This window comes from Poecilia formosa, unplaced genomic scaffold (assembly GCF_000485575.1).
Source record: "Poecilia formosa unplaced genomic scaffold, Poecilia_formosa-5.1.2 Scaffold260, whole genome shotgun sequence".
Classification (NCBI taxonomy): Eukaryota; Metazoa; Chordata; class Actinopteri; order Cyprinodontiformes; family Poeciliidae; genus Poecilia; species Poecilia formosa.
Window position 1 is genome coordinate 791,653 of NW_006800199.1, and position 25,423 is coordinate 817,075.

Below are 25,423 nucleotides of genomic sequence, written 5' to 3' on the forward strand. Positions count from 1 at the left end.
TAAGCTGTTCAGTGATTTATGGATGAATGGAAGTATTTTAAAGTTCTGGGGAACTGAATAACGGACCATATTAGTGTGTTCACAAATGCAATGGAAAAGTAATCTATCACAATTCTCCAGGTCAGAAAAAAAAAAAAAAAAAAAAAATCTTAGCATTAGGCAACCTCCAAGTGTAATCAAATTACTTCATTCATTAACCACATTTGTGGCCGAGTATTGTACCTAATTGTTTTTGTTTGATTGTTAAGTCCTGCATTGATCTGCTTACACTGGGTGCCTGGTGTGCTGAGGACTTCTCTGTCAGTAGATTGGGATTTGGACCGCCGGGTCGTGCGGCATGTGACAGAATCAGCAGCACAATATCCGCGCCGGTGGCCGCACACTGCTCAAGTTGTACTTCCAAGCTGAATGAAAGCATTCGTCTCCACGCTGCACTGCCGTCCTCCACTTCCATCCCCATGTGACGAGGAGGAACCAGGAGAGAAACGGACGGTGGGAACCAACGGAAAAGTGTGGCGCTTTGTTTTGGGCCACATGATTAAGGGGAGACAGAGGTGCCATTGAAGAGGGTGGTGATGAGCAGCAACTGTTGGGGTGATGGTTCACTTTCAGTCCAATTTTTCTACCTTACATACAGAATGGGCCTGGATGTAGTTTGTCACTTCTGGATCTTCTTGAGCCGTGGCTCACTACAGCTTCTGCTGAATGAAAGAGGCAGGCATATATAACAAGATTTGTTCATGATAGCTGGAAATACATTTGTCATAGTCATGTTCATATTCGATCAGCCTGATCTCTTTCCAGATTCCCATCAGAACGTGTTGTCCTGAAGGACTAAGAAAAGGCAGCTGACCTCACCGCATTTCACCTGTATGTGCTTAACGTACATTAGTGTTGTGACTGGATTCATTGCACTTGGAATCTGGATTTTCTAGGTTCCCAGTCAGAAGTGAAACAAAATGCTCCCTAAAGTTGAAAGTATGGCATGGCTGATGTACATGGAATATGGTGAAAGTTACATGTATTAACACTTCTACTGGGACATAATGAGTTACCAAACTGTGACCCACAGTGGTATATCACAAATTTTAGTTTGTCTGAGAAAACAGAAAGATTGCAGATTTACCTGTCATTTGAATTTTACATGTCAGATGGGAAATAAATTGTAAAAAAAGTTGACGTACTTTGTTCTGTCTTTATTTGGCAAACAGACAAAAACTTTAGGCCACAATGAGATGCTTCTGTTCTGATTATTTCAAGACACTACAGAGAATGGCATGTCTTAAAGTGGAAGTTGGCTAAGCAGAACACAGACAGCTAAATGTACTCTAAAGAAAGTTTTTGGACTTGAACTGATCTCCAGCTGGAACTCCAGATCAGGGGATAGGAGAAAATACTGATTTGAGGCACTCCAATGGCCTGAATTTGGTTTCAGTGTTTCAAAAATATTTGATCATATTACAAATTTTACTGAGCTCGGTGATTTCAGGAGCTAACTAAACACCCTAAAGCTAATAAGTAATATTCTCTTTTTATATGGTTTTACTCATAATATAATTTTTTTTTCCAGGAAAATAAAATATTCCATCTTAATCTCACTTTCTGTAAAGCATTGAGGTCAACCAACACATGCAGAACAAAAACTTTTCTGAAACAGTTTTGAAGGGTCCATGAAATACATTTTTGAAAATCTCACAGATCATTTAATTATTCAAATAATTACACAAATTTACCCTGATTTAACTTAGAAAAGCAGTAATATTGAGACTTGGTTAAATCTCATAAAGCTATGATAAGAAACGTCTTCTTGCTGCCTTCTCAAGACAGAGAGAGGGAGACAATTGAGTTTTCTCATACTACGACTATCAAGCTGTCTTTATCTCTCAGTGAGAACTCTGGCATATGCCTTCAAGAGCTGAATCAAATTTGATTTTGCTCAGAGAACAGTATTAACCATGCCAGCATTAAGTTATTGCCCAGACGGGAACTCATCACCTTGCCTTTTTCACAGAGAGACAAACAGAAAAAAAAAAGAAAAAAAAAAAGAAAAAAAAAAGTGTGATCTCATCCACAGAGCTGAGATTACATTCACATCCAGCCAACACTCTGTTCTCCATCACAGAAGGTTGCTGACACAGCTGTGAGAGAACAGAAACGTGCTAACCTGTCAAATGTTAGAGGCAACTCCTTATCTTCTGAAGAAAACTCTTTATTTGGCAAACTGGCTCTGTGGACTGCTGCTTTACTGCAGTGGGAAGAGTGTGATCATCGCTGTTGATTTACGACAAAAGACATGTTGGAGAAATACATTTTATGCAAAAAAGAAGAAGCATATCCATTCGTCATCACATTGGCTGAACGCTGTTTTCTCTGTAGGTTGTTTTTCCAAATATAGAGCTTTTCCCAGTTATTTGGGACAACTGGATGAATGAGGAAGTATATTCTTACCCAAAATATGGTTTTGAAATAAAACTAATTACTACAGATTTGTAGTATTTATACAAATAACTAACAGCATGTATGTATGTATGTATGTAAAATAAATGGCTAATATTTTATAATTTATGCATTTGTTTGCACTCTTCTCACACATTTAGCAGTCCTATATCTCACTTCACTATTCCTGTACTTTCATATCTGCTTGTGTTAGTCTGTTAGGTGATAAAGACATTTTTATTTATTTTTCTTCATTATATCTGCTCTCTGTTTGTCTGCTCTTTTAAGATATTTCCTTGTGTGGTAATATCACACAAGGTGATATTTCAGATGTTGGAAATATCTGTCTTTTTTATTTGTGCTTGTTAAACACAGGTTCATAGTTGATAAAACTGAATATTTATTTCACTCTTTGTCTTTGGTATCTATTCACGTTTGCTGTGGCGTTCGGTGTGGTCGGCCCGCACCTTACACTGAAGCAGAATAGAAACGTTTCCTCTTAAAAAGGCTGCAGAAATATTCATTTTACATTAAACATTAAACAGCTTTAACATGTGCATCTTCCACCTAGTCACATTACTGTTTAGGATTTTGTCACAAACTCAGCCACCGGTCCAGGATTAAAGCAACCTCAGCTTGGTTTCCGACGCTGTGCAGCCGATGAAAGCAGCAACATGTCATTCACCTGTATTTAAACTCCAAACTCTTCTCGGGAGGTATTTGCCCCGACTGCATTGCTTTGAAGCTGGTTAAGCATCCTCATGTATGCAGCTCCAGTTTTGCTCTTGTCTGCGGGGTGTCAGTGTTAAGAGTTGAGCCAGAGTGACAGGAAGTGTCGTGTGCTGCTATAAATAAACCCCCGTTTTCAGTGAGTCACCGCCGTGCTGGTGTTCCCACGAGGGCAATTCACGAGACAATCCGTGCTGCCTCATCTATCTATCACTCTTTTCCTGGGTTGATTAGCCTCGTGGTGTTAAGATCCGTGACCCTGGAGGTGCTGCACGCCGTCCTGGCCAGGAGACAGAAAAGCAGACACATCAAAGCCTGGGGGAGAAAATCAAAGAGTGCTTTTTCTGATTTGAAGTAGGGTGTGCGCTTCCTGGTGCAGAGAAGTAAGAATATCAAAGTCAAACTCAAAGGAGTCCCCCCCAGAGAATTTTTAAAGTGTAATACCTGGCTTTGCCAGAAAAATGAAGCCTTTGTGATAACTGTTAATTAATCTCTTACATCTCTGTGGAGGAATTTCAACCCACTCTTCTTGCAGAAGTGTTTTAATTTGGACAGATTGGCGTATTCTTTAGACTAAAAAAACCCTCTGAGATGGTTTTCACAAACACGCAACTTCTTTGTTGCGTCAAAATGTAAGACCTAGTTCCCTGGGTAAAAATTATTATAGTGTCCGAAGATTCATGTGCTTTCAGTCTTTTATATATGAATCCAAATTGATTGATAAAGTATTGAAATGTTCGGATGTCAGCTGATTACAGTGAATGTTTCCATCACTTACTCAGGACTGAATATGCAACACCAGATAGTTAATTCATTTGAATATATTTTATATAGCATCAACTTTTCTTTTTACTTATATGACATCATTTATGTTATCTTTAGCATATCTGATTTAACAGGTAAGTTTTTTCCCCCCCAGTTCTAATCAAAAATAATCATATTTCCATTAACAGAACACAGGATGGGGCTGCACAGTGGCACAGTTGGTAGAGCTGTTTCCTTGCAGCAAGAAGGTTCTGGGTTCAATTCCCACCCCAGTCCTTCTGCATGGAGTTTGCATGTTCTCCCTGTGGATGCATGGGTTTTCTCTGGGTACTCCAGTTTCCTCCCACAGTCCAAAAACATGACTGTCAGATCAACTGTTTCTCTAAATTGTCCCTAGGTGTGTGTGCATGGTTGTGTGTCTCTGTGTTGCCCTGCGACAGACTGGCAACCTGTCCAGGGTGACCCTGCCTCTTGCCCGGAACATTAGCTGGAGATGGGCACCAGCACCCCTCCTGACCCCACCAAGGGACAGGCATCAGCGGAGAACACAGGAATCATGCATTATTTTATTTTCAATCAAAATCAAAGTAGCTAATTTTCTGTTAGAGCCTGTTTGGGCCTTTCATAATTATTCCAGGTGCTCATTTTTTATTTTAAAGCATAGTATGCATGGAAATAAGGAATAGCTTCACCTGTTTTGACGTCTATGTACATTTCTTGGTTGTGCCCTTGTAAATGCTGTCCTCCTTCAGATCCTGCCAGTTTGGTGTTTTGTACATTTCACTGTTGAAAGATCTCACTCTGAGCTGACGGCGTGATGTGATAACAAGATTCAAGAGAACATATGAAGCCTGCAGTGTTGGCAGCTGTTCAGATTGTTGAGATTCTGCTTCGTTAGAACTGGCTGATGAGCAAAGGAAACTGAATAAGTTGAAAAACTGGAAAAAAAAAATTGATAGCAGTGTTCACAAGTTTATTTCGTAGGCTCAATTTTTATGATTGATTTTTGCGAAATCAACCATCATCTCAGTGATTTCGAGAGAAACGGCTGAGCTAAGACTTTAAATAAAAGTCAGTGATCATCTCCATGAGAGTAACACTCAAATGCTCCCTCAGATTGACGTCCTGTATGCGAATGTAAATTCTGACGCGTGCGTTTCACGGCAGCTAATAGGAATCCCTGAGACACGGAGTGTCTCACAGACTGAAATACAAATCTCCCAGTCAGAAGTTAATCTGTTATTCTCTCCTGCTGGCTAATCACAGTGCCAGAGGAGGCGGGGGAGAATGAGTGAGATGGGAGGACAGACCGGCAGGGAAATAGAGATGGCAAAGCAGTATTTAATCTAGCACAATAGCTGCACCAAAGCTCATTATAAGTTAGCTCATAAGTTATAAACTAACTTAAAAATCCATGTTTTTGTTCTGTCCTCTTATGAAAAATTAAAAGTAAAAAGAACTGAGGACCTGTAGAATTTATTATGCATTTATGTGTTTTTTTTGTTGTTTTTGTCACGACTCATTTTTCTTAATGCAAGCATACAAAAATTTCTATACTTTATGTTTTGGAACGGTTATTTTCTGGCTGTTTTTCTGATTGCGCTCATAAAGCTTGTTTTCGCCGTTGCGTCTCTGTCATGCTTGCGTGTGGCTGTGTGTGGCATCATACGTGTTGTTGTCGCTGCTTAGCCTGGTGCGAAGAACCAGAACGCCATGGCAGATGGCTGCTTGATGCTCTCAGAGAATGGTTACCGCTTATTTTAAGCAGCTGCCATTGTAATTATGTCGCACATGCAACAAGCACTCAAACACAGCTTATTTTTTTTTTTTATATGTGACGTGATGCAAGGTCAAGCTTTTCTCTCCTCTGCAGCTATTTTTAAACGGGAGTGTTCGAAATGACCTGAACGGGTTTTATTCCTGATTTCCTGCCTCAGTGAGATGATCTCTAATCTGATCTGCTCCATCATCCTGAGTGTCCGAGGTCCCAAATCTGAACCCTTTCGCTGAAATTTCAGCTGGTGGGTTCGTTAACTGCTTGTCAGCAGTGTTATGGAGAAGTGAAATCCTTTAAGCTGCATAAAATTGCTTTTTGAGAGGGAAGAGAAGCATATATCTTTATGCTTTGTCTTTTATTGTTTGGGCGCGTATTCAGTGAGTACTGAAGACTTGCATGACATACTATAGCAGGTATAGGATTGCTAAGATCAAAAGCTTTAAAATTACAAGTTAAGATGCTGAAGTGAATGATTATTCTGACCTTTTTGTACTCATTTAGAATATCTGCAAAAGCGATGAAACAAACATAAACAGATTAAGGGTCTCAGTTAAGAAAGCTTTTGCATCCACATGTCTGCTAAAATGTCATCAAGCAGTGGCAGAAGAGGCTGTGTTAGAGAGATTACTGATGATATTACATAACCTGTGCACCCCCTCCTCCACACACACAAACACACAAAGCCACACATTTAATTACAGTATCAAGCTATGAATAAACGGCAAGGACAAATGCAAAAAAAAAAAAAAAAAAAAAAAGCTAAATAAGTGTAGGAGTGAGTCAGCATGAGCAGCGTTTTATAGCACAGGTGTCACTTCAGGAATAACAATGAGAGAAGCCGCCTGGCTCCGTTTCCCTCCATGTGGGATGACGTCTCTGCAGAGCCGCTTACGTCAGAGCTACAGAGCTGAGGCACACACACGCTGATGCTCTGAAGGAGAACTGGAGTGAACCTAGCTTCTGCTGTTGCTGACATAAAAAAAAAGATTCATCTTCTCCCTACAAGAGTCTTACAGTCCAGGATTATGACTTGGGAGTTAAAATAAACGTTGGAGGAAAGTCGTTTTGTCCGTCTGGTGTATCTGATGTGTAGCTGTGGTGTGTGTTGGTTTATTTTATTTGGAAATATGCACTTTTGTTGGAACATTTTTGTAAAGAAAAATAAACTTAAAGTGAGAGACTAAATATCTTATAGTGAACTGAATCATAAAATGGGTTTTATGTTGTGTTTTGTATCGAAGAGGATGAGGCGTAAGAAAACTTGATCTCAGTGATCTGAGAATCAGGATTTGTTAAAAAATAAGAAGCCCCATGTTTCCCTCTGCAGCCACACAACCACGTTTTTACATGACATAGTGTCTACAAACACTGTGTCACCCTGCACTATTCAGCTCGTTCATACAGCCAAACCCCTGTTTAATACCCCAGTCCTTATGTGGCTGGTGCACTGGATGCCAGTCGCTTTCTCTAAATATCTTATAATATTAAAAAAAATAGTAGTTAATCTAATTCAGATTTTCTATTTAGGGATGCCGCTTCCTCATCCTCTTTTGTCTTTGTGCAGTTTGTCATCTCACCCTCAGTGCAGCACAATTATTTTTGCATTAACTATTTATTTAACTATTTATTATTTTTATTTTGTTTGCTTTCAGTTTATCCAATGCAACTTGAAGTGTTTGTTGAACTCTTCCACACTATACATTTGTCTTCTGTATTTTAAAAGAAAACAATATGTATTTAAACACAACATATACATAATTTGACAAAATTATCTATTCTGGGGGAAATATCAGGCAAACACTTTGTGACATCACTGACTGTTTTTTTGTATCATATCATGTTTTCTGCATCATAATTAATACGTTTTTGGCAGACGGTATTTTCCCCTTGTGGCAAGAGCCACTGGTCTCTGAGAAGGCTAAGCTCTGTCATAAATTCACATAAATATGGACAGGTTTCCCACTAAGTCCCTGCAAAGTGACTCATTTTAATGTGGGGATCTGAGTTAGTGCAGAGATGTTAATTACTAGCCACATTAGGAGCATATCTGCCTCTGTCAGATGTGGAAGGACACAGAAACTCACATTTGCCTGCAAACACCTTCATGAATTATACCCGTTTATATAGTTTCCTGCATCCTCATCCTCTTTTATCTTTGTGCAGACCTTGTGTCTCCTTTTCCAATAAAACGAACGCATGTTCTTGCATTACATAGCGTCGACAAACAGTAGACAGTCCTGCATGATTTAGGTCATCTATACAACCAGACCATTATTTCACATCACAGTGTTCATGTGGCTGCATGTCTGAGACTCGGTCATGTCAGAGCTGCCTCTTGTCTTCCCTCTTTATTTTTTCATTAAATGTCTTGTCTCTTGATGGGATGCTGAGGAGGCATGAGGGAGGGCCGGGACGGAGAACTAGCTTAGATCTAAGTTTCAATGTGTTAGGATAGGCTAGATAAGTGTAATTAAATATTTTTGACAAGAATAGTTTGAGCTATTTTACAAAGTTGAATAGAGACAAACTAACTTCATATACACGTCACAAAATTAGGAGTTGTTTCCTTTTCCTTTCACTTCACAGTTATGTACTACTTCGTAGTTGACCTACAGCATAAAATCCCAATAAATGAGGAGTCCAAGGAGTATTAATATTTTTTGTAAGGGATTATAATCTAGTTAAATTGCTGTTTAGTTAGATTTTTTTGCATACTTTTTTTTTTTTTACCTACTTCTGCTCTGTCTTCACTCACAACCTTCAAGCTTTCTGAATTCCCTCAATGAATGCGAGGTTCTGACCACCAAGTGTATTTTTAGTCAGCAGTCGTGTATTCTCTTAACTGCTGAACATAATGATTGCAAAAGACACAACCCAGGCCAATCATGCCCTCTGCTAGAAGCACCAGTGCTTGGTGCCATCGAGGGGGAGCCGGGCAGCTCATCGAGTGTTGTCCGTCAATGGCCGCTCCAACCTCCCTGTGATTTGTGGACCGTCTTGAGTGACTGTGCGGTGATTTGTCCCCACAAGGCCGGTCCGGCCTCGGCCATTGCTGCCGTCAGCAGCTATGCTACAACTCCGCGTGAAAGCAGTATGCTGGCATTTGCTGAATTCAAGGTGGCGTCTTTTCAATTAGGGAGTGAAATACCTTTTCAGCCTCTCGAGTGGCCCGGCGAACTACAGCCAAGGGGCCCTGGCAGCATAATGATGCCTGGCACAATAGTACCACTGTTTCCCAACCGGTTCCCAGGAAACCACACAACATGTGCCATTGTGCCCTGTGCTTTGCTGCCCGGCCACGTTGCCCAGCTTACCCAGGGACACCGAGAGGTCTGTCTGTGCAGTGAAGCTCACAATGATGTGGCCGGTAGGTTTGGAGGAACGCTAGGTGAAGACCAGGGGTGTTTCACCTCACAATGTAGTCAAGGTTTGGGGGATATTTCCTCCCGGATTGAGCTACCTTGAAAAGAACAAGGCAGCGAAGCGAAATAGGCCTGAAGGAACAAAGGGCGGCAGAGCTGCTGCCAGTAATTGTTGCAGTGAGAACCCCGAACATTGTGGCTGTGCTGAACCCTCCACAATAAAAGAAGAAACCAAGAGAAAAGGGACAAACAGAGAAATGGAGGCACAAAGACAGCTTGAACTGGTCTGTAGCTGGTCCTGACTGGTTCTTCTCTTTTTATCTCACCACTGTGGGGGGAGTCGAACCGTTTGTGTGTTCCTTCTCTGCAGATCCCAACATGGTCACCATTATGGCCCCTGTTTACGCAGCACAGCAAAAAAAAAAAAAAAAAAGATCATTTAGGGCCAGCCAGACAGGGGGGATTTAGTCAACGGCATCTAGGAGATACATGTCACTAAGGCCTTTCTGGGCCCCACAAGTCAGCTGGTCAACTAATGCAACACAACAGGATACCCAGGAAATGAAGGCCTGATGCAAAGCCCAGTGTGACACGCCAAGCTAAAGGCTCTATTTCCTCTTAAGGGGTGACCTGTCACTTAATGTGTCAATTTATTCATGGAATTTGCCAAAACAGCCATGCGCTCTCAGCTCTGCATTGAAAATGGGAGTTTACTGAGTTTTTGGGATAGTTTCCACAAACAGAAGCTTTTTATTTCTTGGAGTCACCCTTTATTTTGATTGTGATTTCACCACAAAATCTGAACACTCATTCTACTTTAATTAGTGCACAAAATAGTAACAAATGATTTATTTTTATAGGTGGTGGTGGTGGTGTAATGCTGTGGGAGACTTTTTCTTGATCCACTTTGAGCCCCTGAGTTCTTTGTAGTCCAGTGGTCTCCAATCGTCACCAGATTCTCAGCAAAGAATCATTGAGCCATTTACATTTTAGTATGAAATGTTTAATATGGTCATCTCAGTGATTGTTTAGGGTCGCTACCAGGCCCTTCCAAGCATCTAAAACTTTATTGACCATCATCTTTTTGCTTAATTGATCTATGAAAACATTTAACTTATCTCTTCTCAACGTTTCATTTGCTGAAAGGTTTGAAGTGAATTAACAAAATCTCTTGAATTTTTCAAATGACTTCCTTAATGTAACTTTTCAGTAATACATTCCATTAGGTTTTATCCTTTCGTGTGTTGGGAGACGTTTTCACCTGATGTCCAATTATATAACTTCTTTTTCATTTTCCCCTAGTGCCTGACACTGTACGTCCGAAACGCTAATTGTCTGTATTTTTATTTTCTCTCACACAGATCCCAGGAGGAAAATCAAAACATTGGCTTCAAAGCTCTTACCACTGTCAGGCATTCACTCATTTCAAAGGACAGAATATTATTTACCTGAGGAGACATGAGTGAGGACAAACCAGCTGAGACTGTGGAAAATTCCTCAGCAGAGGTGAACACTATTCCAAACGGGAAAGGCCATGAACCTGGAGAGGAGATCGCAACATCTGCAAAAACACCTTCTGCAGAAGACTGTGAAAAGTGAGTGTTCCACTTAAATGTAGTGTAAACCAATGTAATGTGAGCATAAAAGTCATGTTTAGGTCCCTGGGATATGCCAAAGAATTTAATTGCTGGTGTTTATCTGACGAAATGTAATGTTTATTACTGTTTCATAATTAGTTACTACATAGTGAAATATGCTATGCAAATAGACTTAACTCGACTTATTTAAAACAAACTAAAACAAAGAAGAGAACAGATGAAAAAAAATAGAGAAAAAGAACAACAGCACTTAAACAGACGACAGCGTACCATAAAAAGAAAAACGTAGAAAACAACAAAAATCCGTCAACCACGACGGGATTTTCAGCAAAGACCCTAATGAAGCTCTGCTTGGCACAACACTTAGGCTTCAGCTGCTGACTTGCTGTACTACAATTTGTGCTTGATAATGTAATGAGATAAGTGCCCAATTATCACATCAGGTTGTCCAGCTTTTTTCCTCATTTTTTTTTGTTGCACTGTTGGTGTAATAGATGGTTCAATTAAAGTTCCCCTCTCTGGGATAGAGATGATGATGATGTAGCTTTTTGTCAATGTGTTTATCATATTATGACTGTGGGTGTTGTTTTCCACTTTGTGCTCTCATTGGGTGATGGATGACCTCTCTCTACAGTGCTTGTAGAGAAACTGTAGCCAATAGCACCCAGAATGCTAGGTATGTATAAAATGATCCATAATGAGAATAGTCAATTTCACACTGATTAGTTTTGTGATAACTGTTGCATGTTGTGTCTTTGTGGTGACCAGGTGCCTGGGAAAAGTACTTTGTCATTTTATCTCTTTAAACTTTAATGCACTTTCATGGGATTTTATGTGATATGCAAACACAAAGCAGTATTGAATCATTAAGTAGAAGAAAAACATATTCTGAGTTGACCACCATTACTTTATTTTACTGCCAAAAAAAATGAAATGCAGTCCAATGAGTTGCCTTCACAGGTTTCTTAATTAGTAAATGGAGGTCACCTGTGTAATTTAAAGTAATTAAATATACAGCTGTTTTGTGGAGGCCTCAGAAGTTTGTGAACGTTAATGAGCAAAGCATCATAAACAACAAGGAACGCAGAAAAAACGTCAGAGATGTAGTTGTAGAGAGATTTACAGGGCGGGATTATAAAATAATATCACAAACTTTTAAAATCCCTCTGTGATCCATCAAAGAAAATAAGTGGATGTTCCAGCTGCAGTTTGCCTCAGGTTGTAGTTACTGCAGGCATGTGAAGGAAGGTGCTCTGAACAGATGAGACCAAAATGTAACTTTTTGGCCTGAATGTAAAATCCTATGGTGATTATGACTGGAAACAGAAAGCATACCTGCCAGAGCCTGCACACCACTTGAGTCAAGGGCAGAAGTTCCTCTTCCAACAGGACCAACCAGAGTAAAGCATATTAGCTTAGAGCACAATAATGTCCGAATGGCCTAGTAAAAGTCCAGAACTAAGGCTAATGTAGAATGTGTCATGACATGAAAATTCTCAGATCCTCTCCATCTGATATGGCTGAACTTTAGGTACAGTATTTTGAAAAAATAAAAAAAGAATGGATAAAGAGTTCAGTCTCTAAACATACTTGCAAAACCCTTGTAGCTTTAATCTCAGTGAGAGATAATTTCACAAAATTGAAAACCACAAACAAATTTTCCTCCACCTGATAGCTATGAGATAATTTGGTTTTGTCTATCATGTACAAATCCCAGTAAAATCCCCTCAAAAAGTTCAAGGGATGTGAAGAGTTTTGCATGATGATACCAACACAGATGTGTCCAAAGTTTTCCCAGAATTTTTTTTACAAATCTGTGTTTGCAGTATGCTCCATATTCTTACAGCAGTTTCCAATCTTTAGTCCTCACAGAACTGAAAACACAGAAGCCAGCCTCCCGGAGAGCCAGGAGTTCTTATCAGGCGCCGAGGATAAGAAAACAACGCGCTTCACGGACGTGAGTTAACACACATCTCAGCCTTGGCACGATCACACTCCTCACTCAGGGATGTCTGCCGAAATGCAACCAGCCCCTGTTCTACTTTGGTTGCAGTTTGAAGGGAAAACCTCCTTTGGGATGTCCGTCTTCAACCTGGGCAATGCAATCATGGGAAGTGGAATTTTAGGACTTGCATACGCCATGGCCAACACAGGGGTCGTCCTGTTTCTGTAAGTCATGCGTTAACGATGACGAAGATGATGTATTAAAACCCTAAGTGGATTGGAATTACTTTCTGCAGCTACACTTGCTGACTTACAGCTCCCAGAACTCTGATTTATTTTCAACCCTCTGAGGGTTTTGCAGTGTGAGTTTGTGCGAGACATAAATAGCTTCTAAATGCAACGTAATCACCTTGTATTAACCCTCTAGCAGACCTTATTAATGACAAAGAAACTGGTGATACTGGGTACATTTGATGCTTAAGCACAATTATAGCCCAACAATAATTTATTCATCTCATAAAACAAGTGATTGCAGTCAAAGGTGTAGAAAGTAATGAGTTTTAATACGTTCCCCTTTGATTGATTCTCTGCTTTGAGTCAGTCTGTGTGCATAATGAATTAGCAGCATAACATTTAAAAGTCTGCAGCGTAGCAGGCTGGTGCATCAGATTCATGACTTCGGGGCTTTTGGTCTTTAAGGAACATGCCTCACCAGCAGCAGCTAAACTTTTTTTTTTCTTGTAGCATTTCAGTTTTATTCTTTTGACATGAAGAGAGAAATGTCACAAGCATTCTAAGTTTGCTTGTTTTCTTTTAGACTGTTGGCTTTTAGTGTGCTTTTTTCCTGCTTTTGATGCCTATTAACTGGGGCCGCAACAAATAGACAAATGGTATTTACATGTTAATATCATGCCTGGTCAGTGTAGATGTTCAGGAAGGTTACTCTCTTGTTGCTGTCATGGATTTTTTTTTTTTTCTGGTTACTTCATGTTTCTACCACAGCCCCCCCAAAAAAACGTTCATGTTGGTGTCAGTAAAAAAAGAATGGCTGGATGTTTATGGACGTCCTCGTGATTTTTAGGCGCGACTCTCCCTCAGCAGGAATGCACCATCTTTTTTTATTCTTCACAATGCTGGTTATGACTTGGCTGATGTTGGAACTGGTTTAATCAGGCATTTCAAAAATAGTTTTATTCAATATTTTTGCTTATAATAGTGAAGCTAAACACAAAGTTCCAGCAACGTTTTGAATGTTTTCTGGCTCAAGATTGGTAGTAGTATGTTGTTGTTTTTTTTTTTGTCTACTTGTAAAAAACTGAATGTAGCTGAGGAGAGTTAGCTCTTTTTGTTATTCCAGATTCACATCTCCTCTGGAGAAAATGACAGGCGTGTTTAATATTCAGAAAAACGCCATCCGTAAGGATGTGATTTGCCCTCTTCTTCAAGGCAGTCTTGTGAAGAGGATTTCCCCTCATGGCAGAAAAAGCTCCTTATTTGGATCTGTGTAGTGTGACTGAGGGTTTTCTGGATGTTAGCTGACTGAACTGACTGAACTCTCTGTCACCGAACGGCAGTAGTTCTGACACCAGGCTAGACAGAAGCTGAAAATAATCCCCCAGTCATCTGGGCTACATTATATATTAATATGGTCACGTGTTAATTAGCAGTACGTGACTCCGTGCGGCAGATAGCGTGCACTTGTCTATCCTGTTTCAGATGAAAGGCTGTGTATTTGTGTTTATGTCAGATCTTGTTTTGAACAATAGAGTAGCCGCTGAGAGGAACAAGCAGCAAGTGTGACATATTTGGCTGAGAAAAACTAGCAGATTTTCTGTGTTTCTCGTTGGACAGCAGGCATGAGGTTGCCTCTTTAATTTTCCCCCGGTATCCTTCTGAACCCCCGGGCTGCCCTCCTAAAACAGTCAGAGGACCAAAATAAAATATTAGCTTAAAAAAAACAAACAAAATCAAAACGTCAACAGTAACAATGGCCGTAGCGTACATTTTGTCATATAGTTGTTTCTTTTTCAAGCCACTGAGCAGATTGCCTTGAGCAATGCATTGTCTATGTTGTGATATTTGAAGGATTGTTGCAACTTTTAGTGAGCAGCACAAAAAAAACAAAACAAAAAAACAGTTTATATGATATTGCTATTGACTGACACTTAAAGATGGGACTCAATTGTGTAGCAACTGCCTCACTGCCAGTTGCTACACATTACAGATTTACGTAAATATGTTCTATCAAGAAAATATACCAAAGATATAGGTTAACTTTAGTATTTATTCAGAGTGGGCAAAATGTTAAGAAATGTTTTACACCAACTGCCACATATCCTGTTTTTTATTTCGGTCAACCCTATAGCATTTCACAAAAATGAAGACAGAGGGGTTTTGACCATTTCTTACAGGATTTACATCTGAACAGCTGTGATGTGACATGTTTTGAATCATAATGACCTTTGTCAAAATGGGCCCACATCACATATTCACCCAATATTTCTATTTTCATTGTTAGTCCCAGGATTTTATGTAAAATATCAAGCGTTTTAGCAAATTCCTGGTGCCGTGAACTTGAGTGCTTTTCTGTCAAAAAGCTCTGTCAGAATTTCATTTGGAGCTTTGGTTTCTGTTTTTATGAGAAATAAAGATTCCCTCTGTTGCACCTATCTTTGATATGACATCAAGTCATGTTATTCCAGACCTGAACCTGAACCACCGTTAGCGTCCGAACGATTTCTGTAAAGGGTTCTGCGGCAGAGTGGGCTCTGAAGGGCCACTTCTTCCAGGGGTCGAGCCCCCTGTTGTTTTAGCACAACAGGTTTCCATTATGACTAAATCCATTAACAACGGCTCTGATATGTAGTTTGCAAATCTACACTGGGTTGTTTATTTTTTGCATTAGAAGGAAAAATGCAAATGCATTTCAAAAAGTTTGATCACCAAAAGCAGTTTTTTTTAGTTTCTTGCATCAGTTTTTAATAACTTTTTGAATAACTTAAGAAATGGTAGCATCATTATAAAATAGGATTGGGATAGTGTCCCAAATTTATCTTGAAGTTGTACTTTCTCTTTTGTATGGTTTAAATAGCAAATATTAATAAGATTTTATGCAATTATTAACTTAAAAGCATTAAAAATATCCCTCACACTCCCCCCACCCCCACAAGTGATTATTAATAATTTATTTTAAGAACAGGGAAGCAGTCACGGTATTAATATGTCCTGCTGTCATGACCTTTGTAACTCCTGGTAAACTGAACAAAGCGATAGGATTTTGAGGTTTCCAATCAAGCTGAAATTTGTCAGACGTCTCCAGACATCACTCACTTTAGTCATTTTTCCCTTAATTGAACAAACACCTGCAGTGTTCAAGTATTTGTAGCACCTTTTTGTCAGCTGATAATTAATTATATTTAATACATGAGTGCCCTTTCTTTGAGATTTCTTATGTGGGTGTGTGGTTTGGGTCAGTGGTCCTGGTTCCGAGTAGGAATGCTGTGGGGTGGAATTTCAGCGGGTCGGGCAACAGAGACCCAAGTGTGTCGGTCTGTCTGAGTGTCAGCAGATCCGTCTTCCCACTTCTACTTGACTGACTGACTTCAAACCCCCAAGTCAGCTAAGCTTTCTCCCACACGGTTTGTAGAAAAAGAAAATTGTTTGGCGGCCAAGAGTTGAAGTCGCGGTGAAAGACAGAACCGCCTGGCCTTTCGAAAGGGGTTGAGAGAGTGTTTGTGTGGGAGTGAAAGTTAATGTTGCCAGTAGTACAAAAACAAAAAAAAACAAAACAACAAAAGACAAAACAGTAAATGGTTGGAATGAGGTGAACTGGGTCAAAGAATGCCAGTGGATCAGGGAACCATTCATGAAACGCCCTCGGGCCACGGGTTTACCCCAGGAGTTAATTTCAAGTTCTCTCCTAAAGATTTCGCTCTAAATCACAAAAATAATCAGTTCCGGTCACGCATTCAAATGGTGCCTTATTAAATATAGACGTGATCAATCTTTTTTCATACTACATGTGTATTTTTACAAAATGTCTCAAAGTAACTTTTTCCTTTTTAAGCTGGTGCAGTCTGAGATTATTTTATATTTGCATCAGAATGCAGGAAATGAATGTAGTGTTGAAACGATCAATTTGATCAATCGTCATATTATCGAAGTGACCATCCACTAATTTAGTCGTCAATTAAAGTAATCAACAGATCTCCACGCTGTATTGACGTAAAGTCAAGCAGAACTATGTTGATGTTATCAGTTTCTTTTCAGCTGCAGATGATCAGGCGTCACTAAGGGAACGCTATGATGTCATGTTTTGTGGAATAAAGTGTTTATTCCCTCATTTAAAATAAAATATATTTGTATCTTTTAATGTATTTCTAATACTGTATATAAAAAAGGCCTCAGTGGTTAATGAAGAATCTGCTGACCCAGAGTTTTCTTCCGATTAAAGTAACTGATAGAATAATCAATTATTGACAAAAAAAATGTGTTGCAGCCCCGAATAAATGCAAACCCGCTGATTATGAACAAAGTAAAGAGAGGATTGCGTTCTCTGCCTCAAGTAAAAACAGCTGAAAAGGGAAGTAACGACTTATTGGGTGTATTTTTCCACGTCGGCTGAGTAACGGAGAGAAAGATGTTCCTCTCTTTTGTGTGTTTCTTCTGTCCTTTAAGAGCCCAGCTGGTGTGTTTGTGTGTTGGTGACAGAGAGCAGGGAGGCTTACGGGGTGACCTCTGTGAATCAGCTGGACCAACAGTCCAGGAGAGCCGCAGGGTTTTCTCATCCCATACAACCTATATGAAACATTATGCCTGAACTGCAGCTGTTTAAATAACCTGCAGTGAATCATATAGTGTAAATATTCAACAGGAAGGCTTTTCATTTTTTATTTTTATTTTTTTATCTAGTCCTATGTCTTAAGAGCGAGTGAGTATTCATTTTGAAGTTTCTTTGAAGTGGCGCTAATCGCGATCTGCTGTCTGACGGTTTCAGGTTGCTCCTCACAGTGGTCGCAGTTCTTTCGTCATATTCAATCCATTTGCTGCTAAAGTCGTCTGGTATTGTAGGTACGTGAGCGTCTAAAGTAATCTGATGTAAATGAATCACAAACATAGTTATATTTAACATTTTCTTTTAGCTGTGGTTGTAACACAGTCTCTCTCGTCTTCTGTTTGTGGTTCAGGTATTCGTGCGTATGAGCAGCTCGGCTACAGGGCCTTCGGGACTCCGGGGAAGATGGCTGCAGGTATCGCCATCACGCTCCAGAACATTGGAGGTGAGGTCCATTGCTGGGATTTTGTAGAAGAACAGCTCTCTTTAAAAAAAAAATAAATAAAAATTATGCAGACTTTCTTGTAATAATTTAAAATGGCTTTAGACAATATTTAACTAGGATTTCTCAGATTTATTTTGTTAAGCTCTCGCTTAACCATGAGCTGTGAATCATCCAGGCTTAAACGGCTCTTAAGCTCCGAAGATAAACTTTTGTTATCTCTGTAGGGGATTTACTGGCAGCCTGTCAAAAGTTGCCCTTATTTCTGTGGCTGATTGCTCAAGAAATGGGCAGCACATTTTGACTGAAATGCCACAAGATTTTAGCGACAGCAAGTTAGATCCTAGCTGAAAACCAGGCATGCTATAGAAAACTAGAAGGGCCACAGAAAAACTCAAAAAGATGCTTAGTAAATATAAAAAACTTTGCTTTAGACATTTCAAAGCTTTTTTTTTTTTTTTTTCTACTGAAGCCAACACGTTGTTGCTTGGTCTCACTGTGATACCGGAAACATAAAATCTGACTTAATCTTCAGATTTCCAGCAGACACCTAAAGGTTTAGGCTCAAAGCTGAATTTCCTCCCCCTTGACCCGAAGTCTGGCTCCATCTGAAGAGGCCCCAGAGCATGACGCTGCACTGTGGTGGTGGTGGTGGTGTTCTCTGGGTTAATGTGTAGTGTCATTTTTGTGCATAACTTTAAGAGTTTTTTTTTAATCTATTTAGTCTGGATAAATGAAAAAATAAAGTACAATTGTTTTTGTACGTGGAATACCTGCCAGAAGGCCCCTTCAGGTTTCTTTCTTATCTTGATAGATCTTAAGGAAACCTCCACTTTTAGTAATATTGATTGTTCCATATTATGTCCAATTACTTATGGCATTCTTCTCCTGACTCATATGTTTGGACAATGACATCATTTTGTGATCCTTTGTAACCTCTCTGCAAACTATGGCTTTAGCTGAAAGATACAAATGAGTAAATATCCAGAAAATCCTACCAGCACAGCTGAACTTTAGTTCTATGAAAGATGCTGGACTTGAATCAACAAGCAGTTCAAACTAGTATTAGTCCATGCACACGTATTCAATTTGTTTGTCAGTTGAATATTACAGGATATGTAACACTTTTAAAGTGGGAATATATGCAGTTATTCATCGCGTTTTCTGTCTCAAAACATGTAGTCTGCAGTCTCCTGTTTGTTTCAGAAGGTGAAAAGGCCATCATTTTTTGTACTGTAACTTTATCTCTTTCTGATCCACAGCAATGTCCAGTTACCTTTACATAGTCAAGTATGAGTTCCCTTTGGTAATCCAGGCATTTCTGAAGGTGGACGTGCCTGCAGGGTGAGTGCCTGGCACGTGATTTATTTAATCTAAATACATAAAATGCATACTGTGAACAATTCTGTTGATGGAATGTAGATGCCATTCTTCTTTATAAAATAGCTCAAGCTCATCCAGCCCGTCATATGAAATGAAACCCATCAACATTTGTGGTTATAATGTGACAAAATGTAAAAGTCCAAAGTGTGTGAATGCGTCTGCAGGGCACTGTATTTCTTAATTATCTTTTCTCACACTCTACATGCAAATAAAAGACGTTAAGGCAAGAAAAGCCCGTCTCTGAATCACACTTAATGATGAAAGAGCAATCTGCGAAAAGGAAGTGAGTCATCCCATCGGCTCCCTGTGGGACCGGACAGAGATTTAATTGTAGACCGAAGAATCCTTCCGAGCCGTGCCAGTTGTTGGGACCGGTGCCACGCTTGGAGCAGCTGGTGTGAGAACAGCTGTGATTGTGACCCCAGAGAGGTGGGGGGTTAGGGTGCGGGGGGAGCGCCATGTCCAGTGAGAGCGATTGCATCAAAACGCAGCAAGACTCTGCAGCTGAAAATGTAAACTGTGGGATATCACTGCTTACTGCAGGTGGCCTAGGAGACAAACAAAACTCGCTCTCATGCGTGCAGTTCATTGTGACTTTGCTCCAGTTATGGAGTATCTGCACCCTCTTTTCGTTTCTGAGAATGCTTACACAACCCTGTGCTAAGTGGGTCAAGAGTTTCTTGGAAGTTTTTGGGTAAACATTTTTTGGGTCCTTTGTATTCAGCCGATCTGCGCCAGACTCGGTGAGGGACGTTGCACCTGCTGCTGCAGTATTTTTCATGGCAATGTTTGGACAGATCAGTAACACTGTAGTGGAAGTGACAAAGTGCACGCACTGCGCTCAACCTGTTATCACCGTGTAGCTGTGGGCCACGGTCAACAATCGTTGTTTACCAGCGATAACAAACTAGGTCGCCTTGGTGGCGCCTCGTCCTGTCAGAGTGTGTGGGTTTGTTTCATTTAATCGCATAGGAGTGGGCTAAAACCCCCCAGAAACATCTAAAAATCAGCGTTATTCTGATGCAAAAAACACACACATAGCTGGAACACTGTTGAATAAAGTGTTTGTATTTAGAGAAAAATAGCTTTAAAAAAAAAAATAAAAGCTCATTTTTACATGAGATAGCATCATTATTACTTTAAAAAGTGAGAGTGTTGCAACAGATGCTGCATGTTGTGGTGGTTCTCACCTGACAGAGGGCAAGAAATTAATCCCCCCTGCTGTGTGGCTCTAAAAATAAACCTCTGAGCTTTCTTTCCTAGACAGAGACAGCCTTGTGACTATAACATGCCGACGACTGCCTCATGGGATTCTGTCATGAGTTACACACTAATCTCTTCCAGTGTTGTCATATCAAATAAATAGAAGGGTAAGATATTATTTTACAACCCTAGGAACAGAAAATTAATTTTAATATAAAACAAGTTAAGAATATTTTCATCATTTCATGTCCAAGTGTTTGTGACATTAGAAAATAATTCACAATTAAAAAAAATAAAATAAAAGGAACCCAGACAAGTTAATAACAGTTATGGCAGTCATTTATTACAGTTTGAAAAAATATTTCAAAGCAATAAAAATGTCATGCTATTTTTCTCCAGAATCTTGAAAAATTTATCCTTTTCATGCTTTTCAGAGTCGCAAGAACATTGGGCAAAAAAAAAAAAAGAAAAAAAAAAGTAAAAATTTAATAAAATCATGCAATTATCCGAGTCAGGATTCATGGCTAGCAAAAAAATAAATAAATAAAATTCGCTTTTGACACAGAGTTATGATTATTGTTAGATAAATAACTTACTTATATTTTATTTATTAGAAATATCTTTTTCAGGACCAAGAACAACCTCTCTCAATAGTCCTCATGGGAAACAAATTATCAATTTAAATCTTGAATATCTATTTCTTTTTCTGAAGAATTTACAGCCTGTGATGTGAAATATGAGCCAAAAAATGTGAAAGTTTGTATTATTTTCCCCGATCAGTGTGTGATCTTATGCTAATACGGGTGAGGCATTCATGCTGGATATAAAAATAGTGTTTAAAAAGCCCAAAATGTAGAGATTGGTAATGATTTAATGGCCTGAATATTTTTTCTGAATAACTTAAACTCACATTCTCACTCCATCTCTGCGGGCAGCAAGTGAGCTTTTGTTTTTGTCTACTTTGAACATATCTAAATCCAACCCAGTTTGGTTTGTATTCATTTATGCTCAGCTTTGAATTTAACAACCCGACGCGTTAAATAACTCCTAAAACTCCAAACATCTTATTTCTCCTGCACCTGTGGTTAGCTGCTGACTTGCTTTCATTTAGTACAAATCCTTAAAATAAGTGAGACTGAGAGGAGTCTTTATAGTAATTTCAAATCAATACCATAATTGCTGTGTCTGTCTGCTTCTCCGCAGTGAATGGTACCTGAACGGAAACTATCTGGTCATCATCGTCTCTGTGGCAGTGATATTACCGCTGGCTCTGATGAAACAGCTGGGTGAGTGTGTCATTTTGTAGCTTTTATAGGAGGAAACCAATTTTATCTGTTCTCCTGTGAGAGCTTATGGTGCACCCATAGCATTTTATTAAAGAAAAAAAAGGCAAAAATTCAGGTTGGAAATTAAGCAAACAGGCACATAATTATAGTCTTTTGTCGTAAGTTTGTGTCCTGATGACGGACAAGATTAAATAAAAAACATGTATGATTTCCCAGCCATTTCATTCTAATATTCTCACCTTCCTGACATAATGACCCAAGTCACTGCTTGCCAAAAGTCTCAATATAATAGACCAAGGTTTGTGGTTATAATGTGAAAAAAATATACATAAATATATATATTCAACACATTATGTAACTTAATATGACATGAACTTTAGGTCTTTGTCAATCATTGCCATGTACTCTGTGATGATCTTAAATGCTAACAAAGTGTTTATTTGTCAGGATACCTGGGATACACCAGTGGATTTTCACTGAGCTGCATGGTGTTCTTCCTCGTTTCTGTGAGTCCTCTGGTCATGAACTGTACATACACGTATGTCACATGTTGCCTCCCGTTCCTGGTCTGTGTCATGCTGACCAGATGCACTGGGATCTTCCCACCAGCTCTTCAGTATTTCCTACTCGCTGCTATGGACTAATGTTCGCATGCTGCAGTCCCTGGCTGTGTTTCCTTCTCTGACCTAGTTTTGGCTCTGTGAGCTGTAATCCACTCGCCGCCTTCCCTCTCTCTCTTTTTTGTTGGCTTTCTCTCATTGACATATTTCCAGCCTGTCCCAATATTAACTGTCTCACTGCTTTTTGTTTTGCTGCAACACCAATTGTCTCTGCATTCATGCGCAGGTCATCTACAAGAAGTTCAACCTCCCTTGTCCGTTTGTGGACTTCGCTCATAACAGCACTGTGAGCGTGCTGAATGTCACCGTCAACGACCCCGGTGGGGAGGACAACCCGGCCTGCATTCCCAAGATGGCCAACCTCAATACACAAGTACGTGTCTGCATGTCACCTTCTACGAAGCTGCAAGTTCACCTGCACTGCTATGGGCACTGAAAGTCACCCACTTATGTCATAGTCATCAGCATGTCGCCAGTCCCTTCTCACAGTCACAGCATGGGAATCCTGGTTTGAAACAGATCAGAACCTGCTGCAAACCTGTGTGACTTTACGACCGACGCAGGGCCCAAAGACAGAATGAACCCCTGAACTGCCTCTGGGTCAGTTTGCCTCCATGCCAGTTGGTACCCCTATTTTCTTCCTATGGATTGTCATTTTGTTCCTTCTTATTTGCATTTTGTCCCTGTGAATTAATCCTTTATCTTATTGAAACAATGCATTTCAAGTTTTATTTATAAAGGAAAGAATGATTCAAACCTTTTTAGCTCTTTGTGAAAAACTTAATGTCCCTTAGACCTATAATTGGTTGTCGCAGCCATCAGACTTTTGCGACACCTGAAATTTAATGGTTTTGCAAACCTTTTCCAAATTCATAGTTGTCAATTACTTTCTCATCTGCTTTTTTCATTTCTTTTGAATTGGGACATGATGGGTTGCCATTTGAGATCTTTTAGCCTGCTACTTAGGGCCAGGTTTTTTTTAAATCACTTTTTGTATTTACTCAAGTTATCTTTGGCCATCATTAATATTTATTATTTGACCACTGGAAACATTTATGTGACATAAAATATGGAAGGAAGCACTTTGAATAATCTTGAAAAAATGCCCACATTTTGCATGTAATTTTTATATTCTGAAAATTTTCTATTGCATCTTTTTTTTTTTTTTTTTTAACCACTGATAATAGATCTGATCCTTGTGTCAGTTGACCCCTGCCGGTGGATATTATTAAAAAAAAACTTACATAACATTTCCTGACATTAAACTAATAGAAAATTGTAGAATATTGCTTTTAATTGTCCATTACTTAGTTAGAGAAAGTACTTAACCTCTCCCCGGTTGGTATGAAGTGCGCTATGGGAGACAGAAAAGACCAAAACTACACGGGTACAAAATGGCAAGGGGGCAAAAAGACCAGAAATCATTTGGAGTCTGAAGTAGCGCAGCAGTTACTAAAGCATTTTATTTACACAGAGAAGCCATCAAATTTGGACATATCAGGACCAACAATTGAGATGGAAAAACATTGGACGCTTTTCTCAAATCCTTTTGGTTTTTAAAATCCTTTCTTGTCACATAATCTTGGATGACCCTTCGTTATTGTATGATCAATCTGAACATAATTGCATAATTTCACTGAGTAGTTTTACTTTTCAGAGAGGCAGCAAATATTCTCTTGTTGTTTCAGATTTTTCCTAAAACCCTATAAACATTTTGTCAGCGTCCCCGTACTTTTTCTCACTCGACTACGACCGATTCCAGCTGGTTAGCGACTTACGAGGCACCAAGGCATTTTTAAATAGGCTAAAGCTGGTCTGCTGCCAGGCCCAAGTTAATCACAAGAAACAATTAGCTCTCTGTGATGTGTCAGAGGCAGCAATGGGCAGTGCAGTGAGGAGTTGGTGGTAAGACGGCGGGGATAGCGCTGCTGTATCTATGGTGACCTGTTGGGGTTCATTTACAGACGGCCTACACCATTCCAATCCTGGCGTTCGCCTTTGTGTGCCACCCTGAGGTCCTCCCTATCTACACAGAGCTGCGCAAGTATGTTCTTATGAAGGAAACCTCCTGCTAACTTTGTTTTGGACGAGACATTAATAAGCAGAGGAAAGCTGCTGTGTGTGTGCTTTGTGCTTGGCTTGCCATATTCTAGTCACATGCACTGCTTTCACTGTATTTTGAAATGTCTCTGCACTGCTTTGTGTCGTGTAGCATGTCGTTAGCCGAAATGTAGAATCCCTTGTTGACAAAAAGCTGCTAATGTTTTCTAGGGTTAAAGGTGAAGTCAGCGTTTGTATTTGGTTTAACAGGCATTGCTTGGAAACATGATTAAACTGAATATTGGTGTAACCACATGATGATTTTATTTTATTTTTTTCTGATTTCAGTCCCACTAAGAAAAAGATGCAGCACGTGTCCAATATTTCCATTGCAGTCATGTACGTCATGTACTTCCTGGCAGCTCTGTTTGGATACCTAACTTTCTACAGTAAGCCCTCGTATTCTCTCATTTTTGACAATTTGCGTTTCTGTCTTAGAGAACATGTTTCCCTGCTGGTTGGTTGTGTAAAAAAGCGTTCTGTTCTTTCATAAAGTTCAAAAACCACAAGCGTTTTCAAATTCAGTTTTCATTTAATAAATGCACCAAAATTACTAAATGTGAATCTATTGAAATAAAATGGTAGTAAATTGAGAGCTATAACTATTATGATACATTCATGCCCTCTAGTGGCCTCAAGTAAAAATCCGCAAGTCCCTCCATGATTATTGACACCACTGTGAAAGATGAGGGGGAAAAGCCTTCAAATTATTATTATACTATGTGAAATAGAGAAATAAACATTCATGTTAAAAACAAAATCAATACCTAGAAAAGGGAATTTGACCAGGCATTTTTTAAAGAAATTTCTTGTGACCCACAGATTGTAAAACATTTTTACCCCATTATTGATAATTGATAATTTAAGGATATTAATGGAGATGGACACCTGCTGTACATGTATAGAGCCATATTTTTAATGATTTTAGGGGTTTAACAGAAATA

The 25,423-nt window shown here is 39.4% G+C and overlaps 1 protein-coding gene across 2 annotated transcripts in view; it reads left to right on the top strand.

Annotated features, from left to right (window-relative positions):
- LOC103150710 (sodium-coupled neutral amino acid transporter 3-like) overlaps nucleotides 1-25,423 on the top strand; it is a 33,751-nt gene that overhangs the window by 3,879 nt on the left and 4,449 nt on the right. Inside the window, exons 2-13 of one of the 2 annotated variants that reach the window (XM_007570428.2) lie at nucleotides 10,431-10,664; nucleotides 11,302-11,343; nucleotides 12,531-12,624; nucleotides 12,721-12,836; nucleotides 17,608-17,681; nucleotides 17,798-17,890; nucleotides 19,150-19,231; nucleotides 21,677-21,759; nucleotides 22,207-22,265; nucleotides 22,606-22,752; nucleotides 24,344-24,423; nucleotides 24,768-24,868. In XM_007570428.2, the coding sequence (XP_007570490.1) occupies nucleotides 10,528-10,664; nucleotides 11,302-11,343; nucleotides 12,531-12,624; nucleotides 12,721-12,836; nucleotides 17,608-17,681; nucleotides 17,798-17,890; nucleotides 19,150-19,231; nucleotides 21,677-21,759; nucleotides 22,207-22,265; nucleotides 22,606-22,752; nucleotides 24,344-24,423; nucleotides 24,768-24,868 (1,108 nt within the window). In that variant the 5' untranslated portion in view covers nucleotides 10,431-10,527. The remainder of the gene's footprint in view (nucleotides 1-10,430; nucleotides 10,665-11,301; nucleotides 11,344-12,530; nucleotides 12,625-12,720; nucleotides 12,837-17,607; nucleotides 17,682-17,797; nucleotides 17,891-19,149; nucleotides 19,232-21,676; nucleotides 21,760-22,206; nucleotides 22,266-22,605; nucleotides 22,753-24,343; nucleotides 24,424-24,767; nucleotides 24,869-25,423) is intronic. The other variant, XM_007570430.2, reaches the window with a different exon arrangement.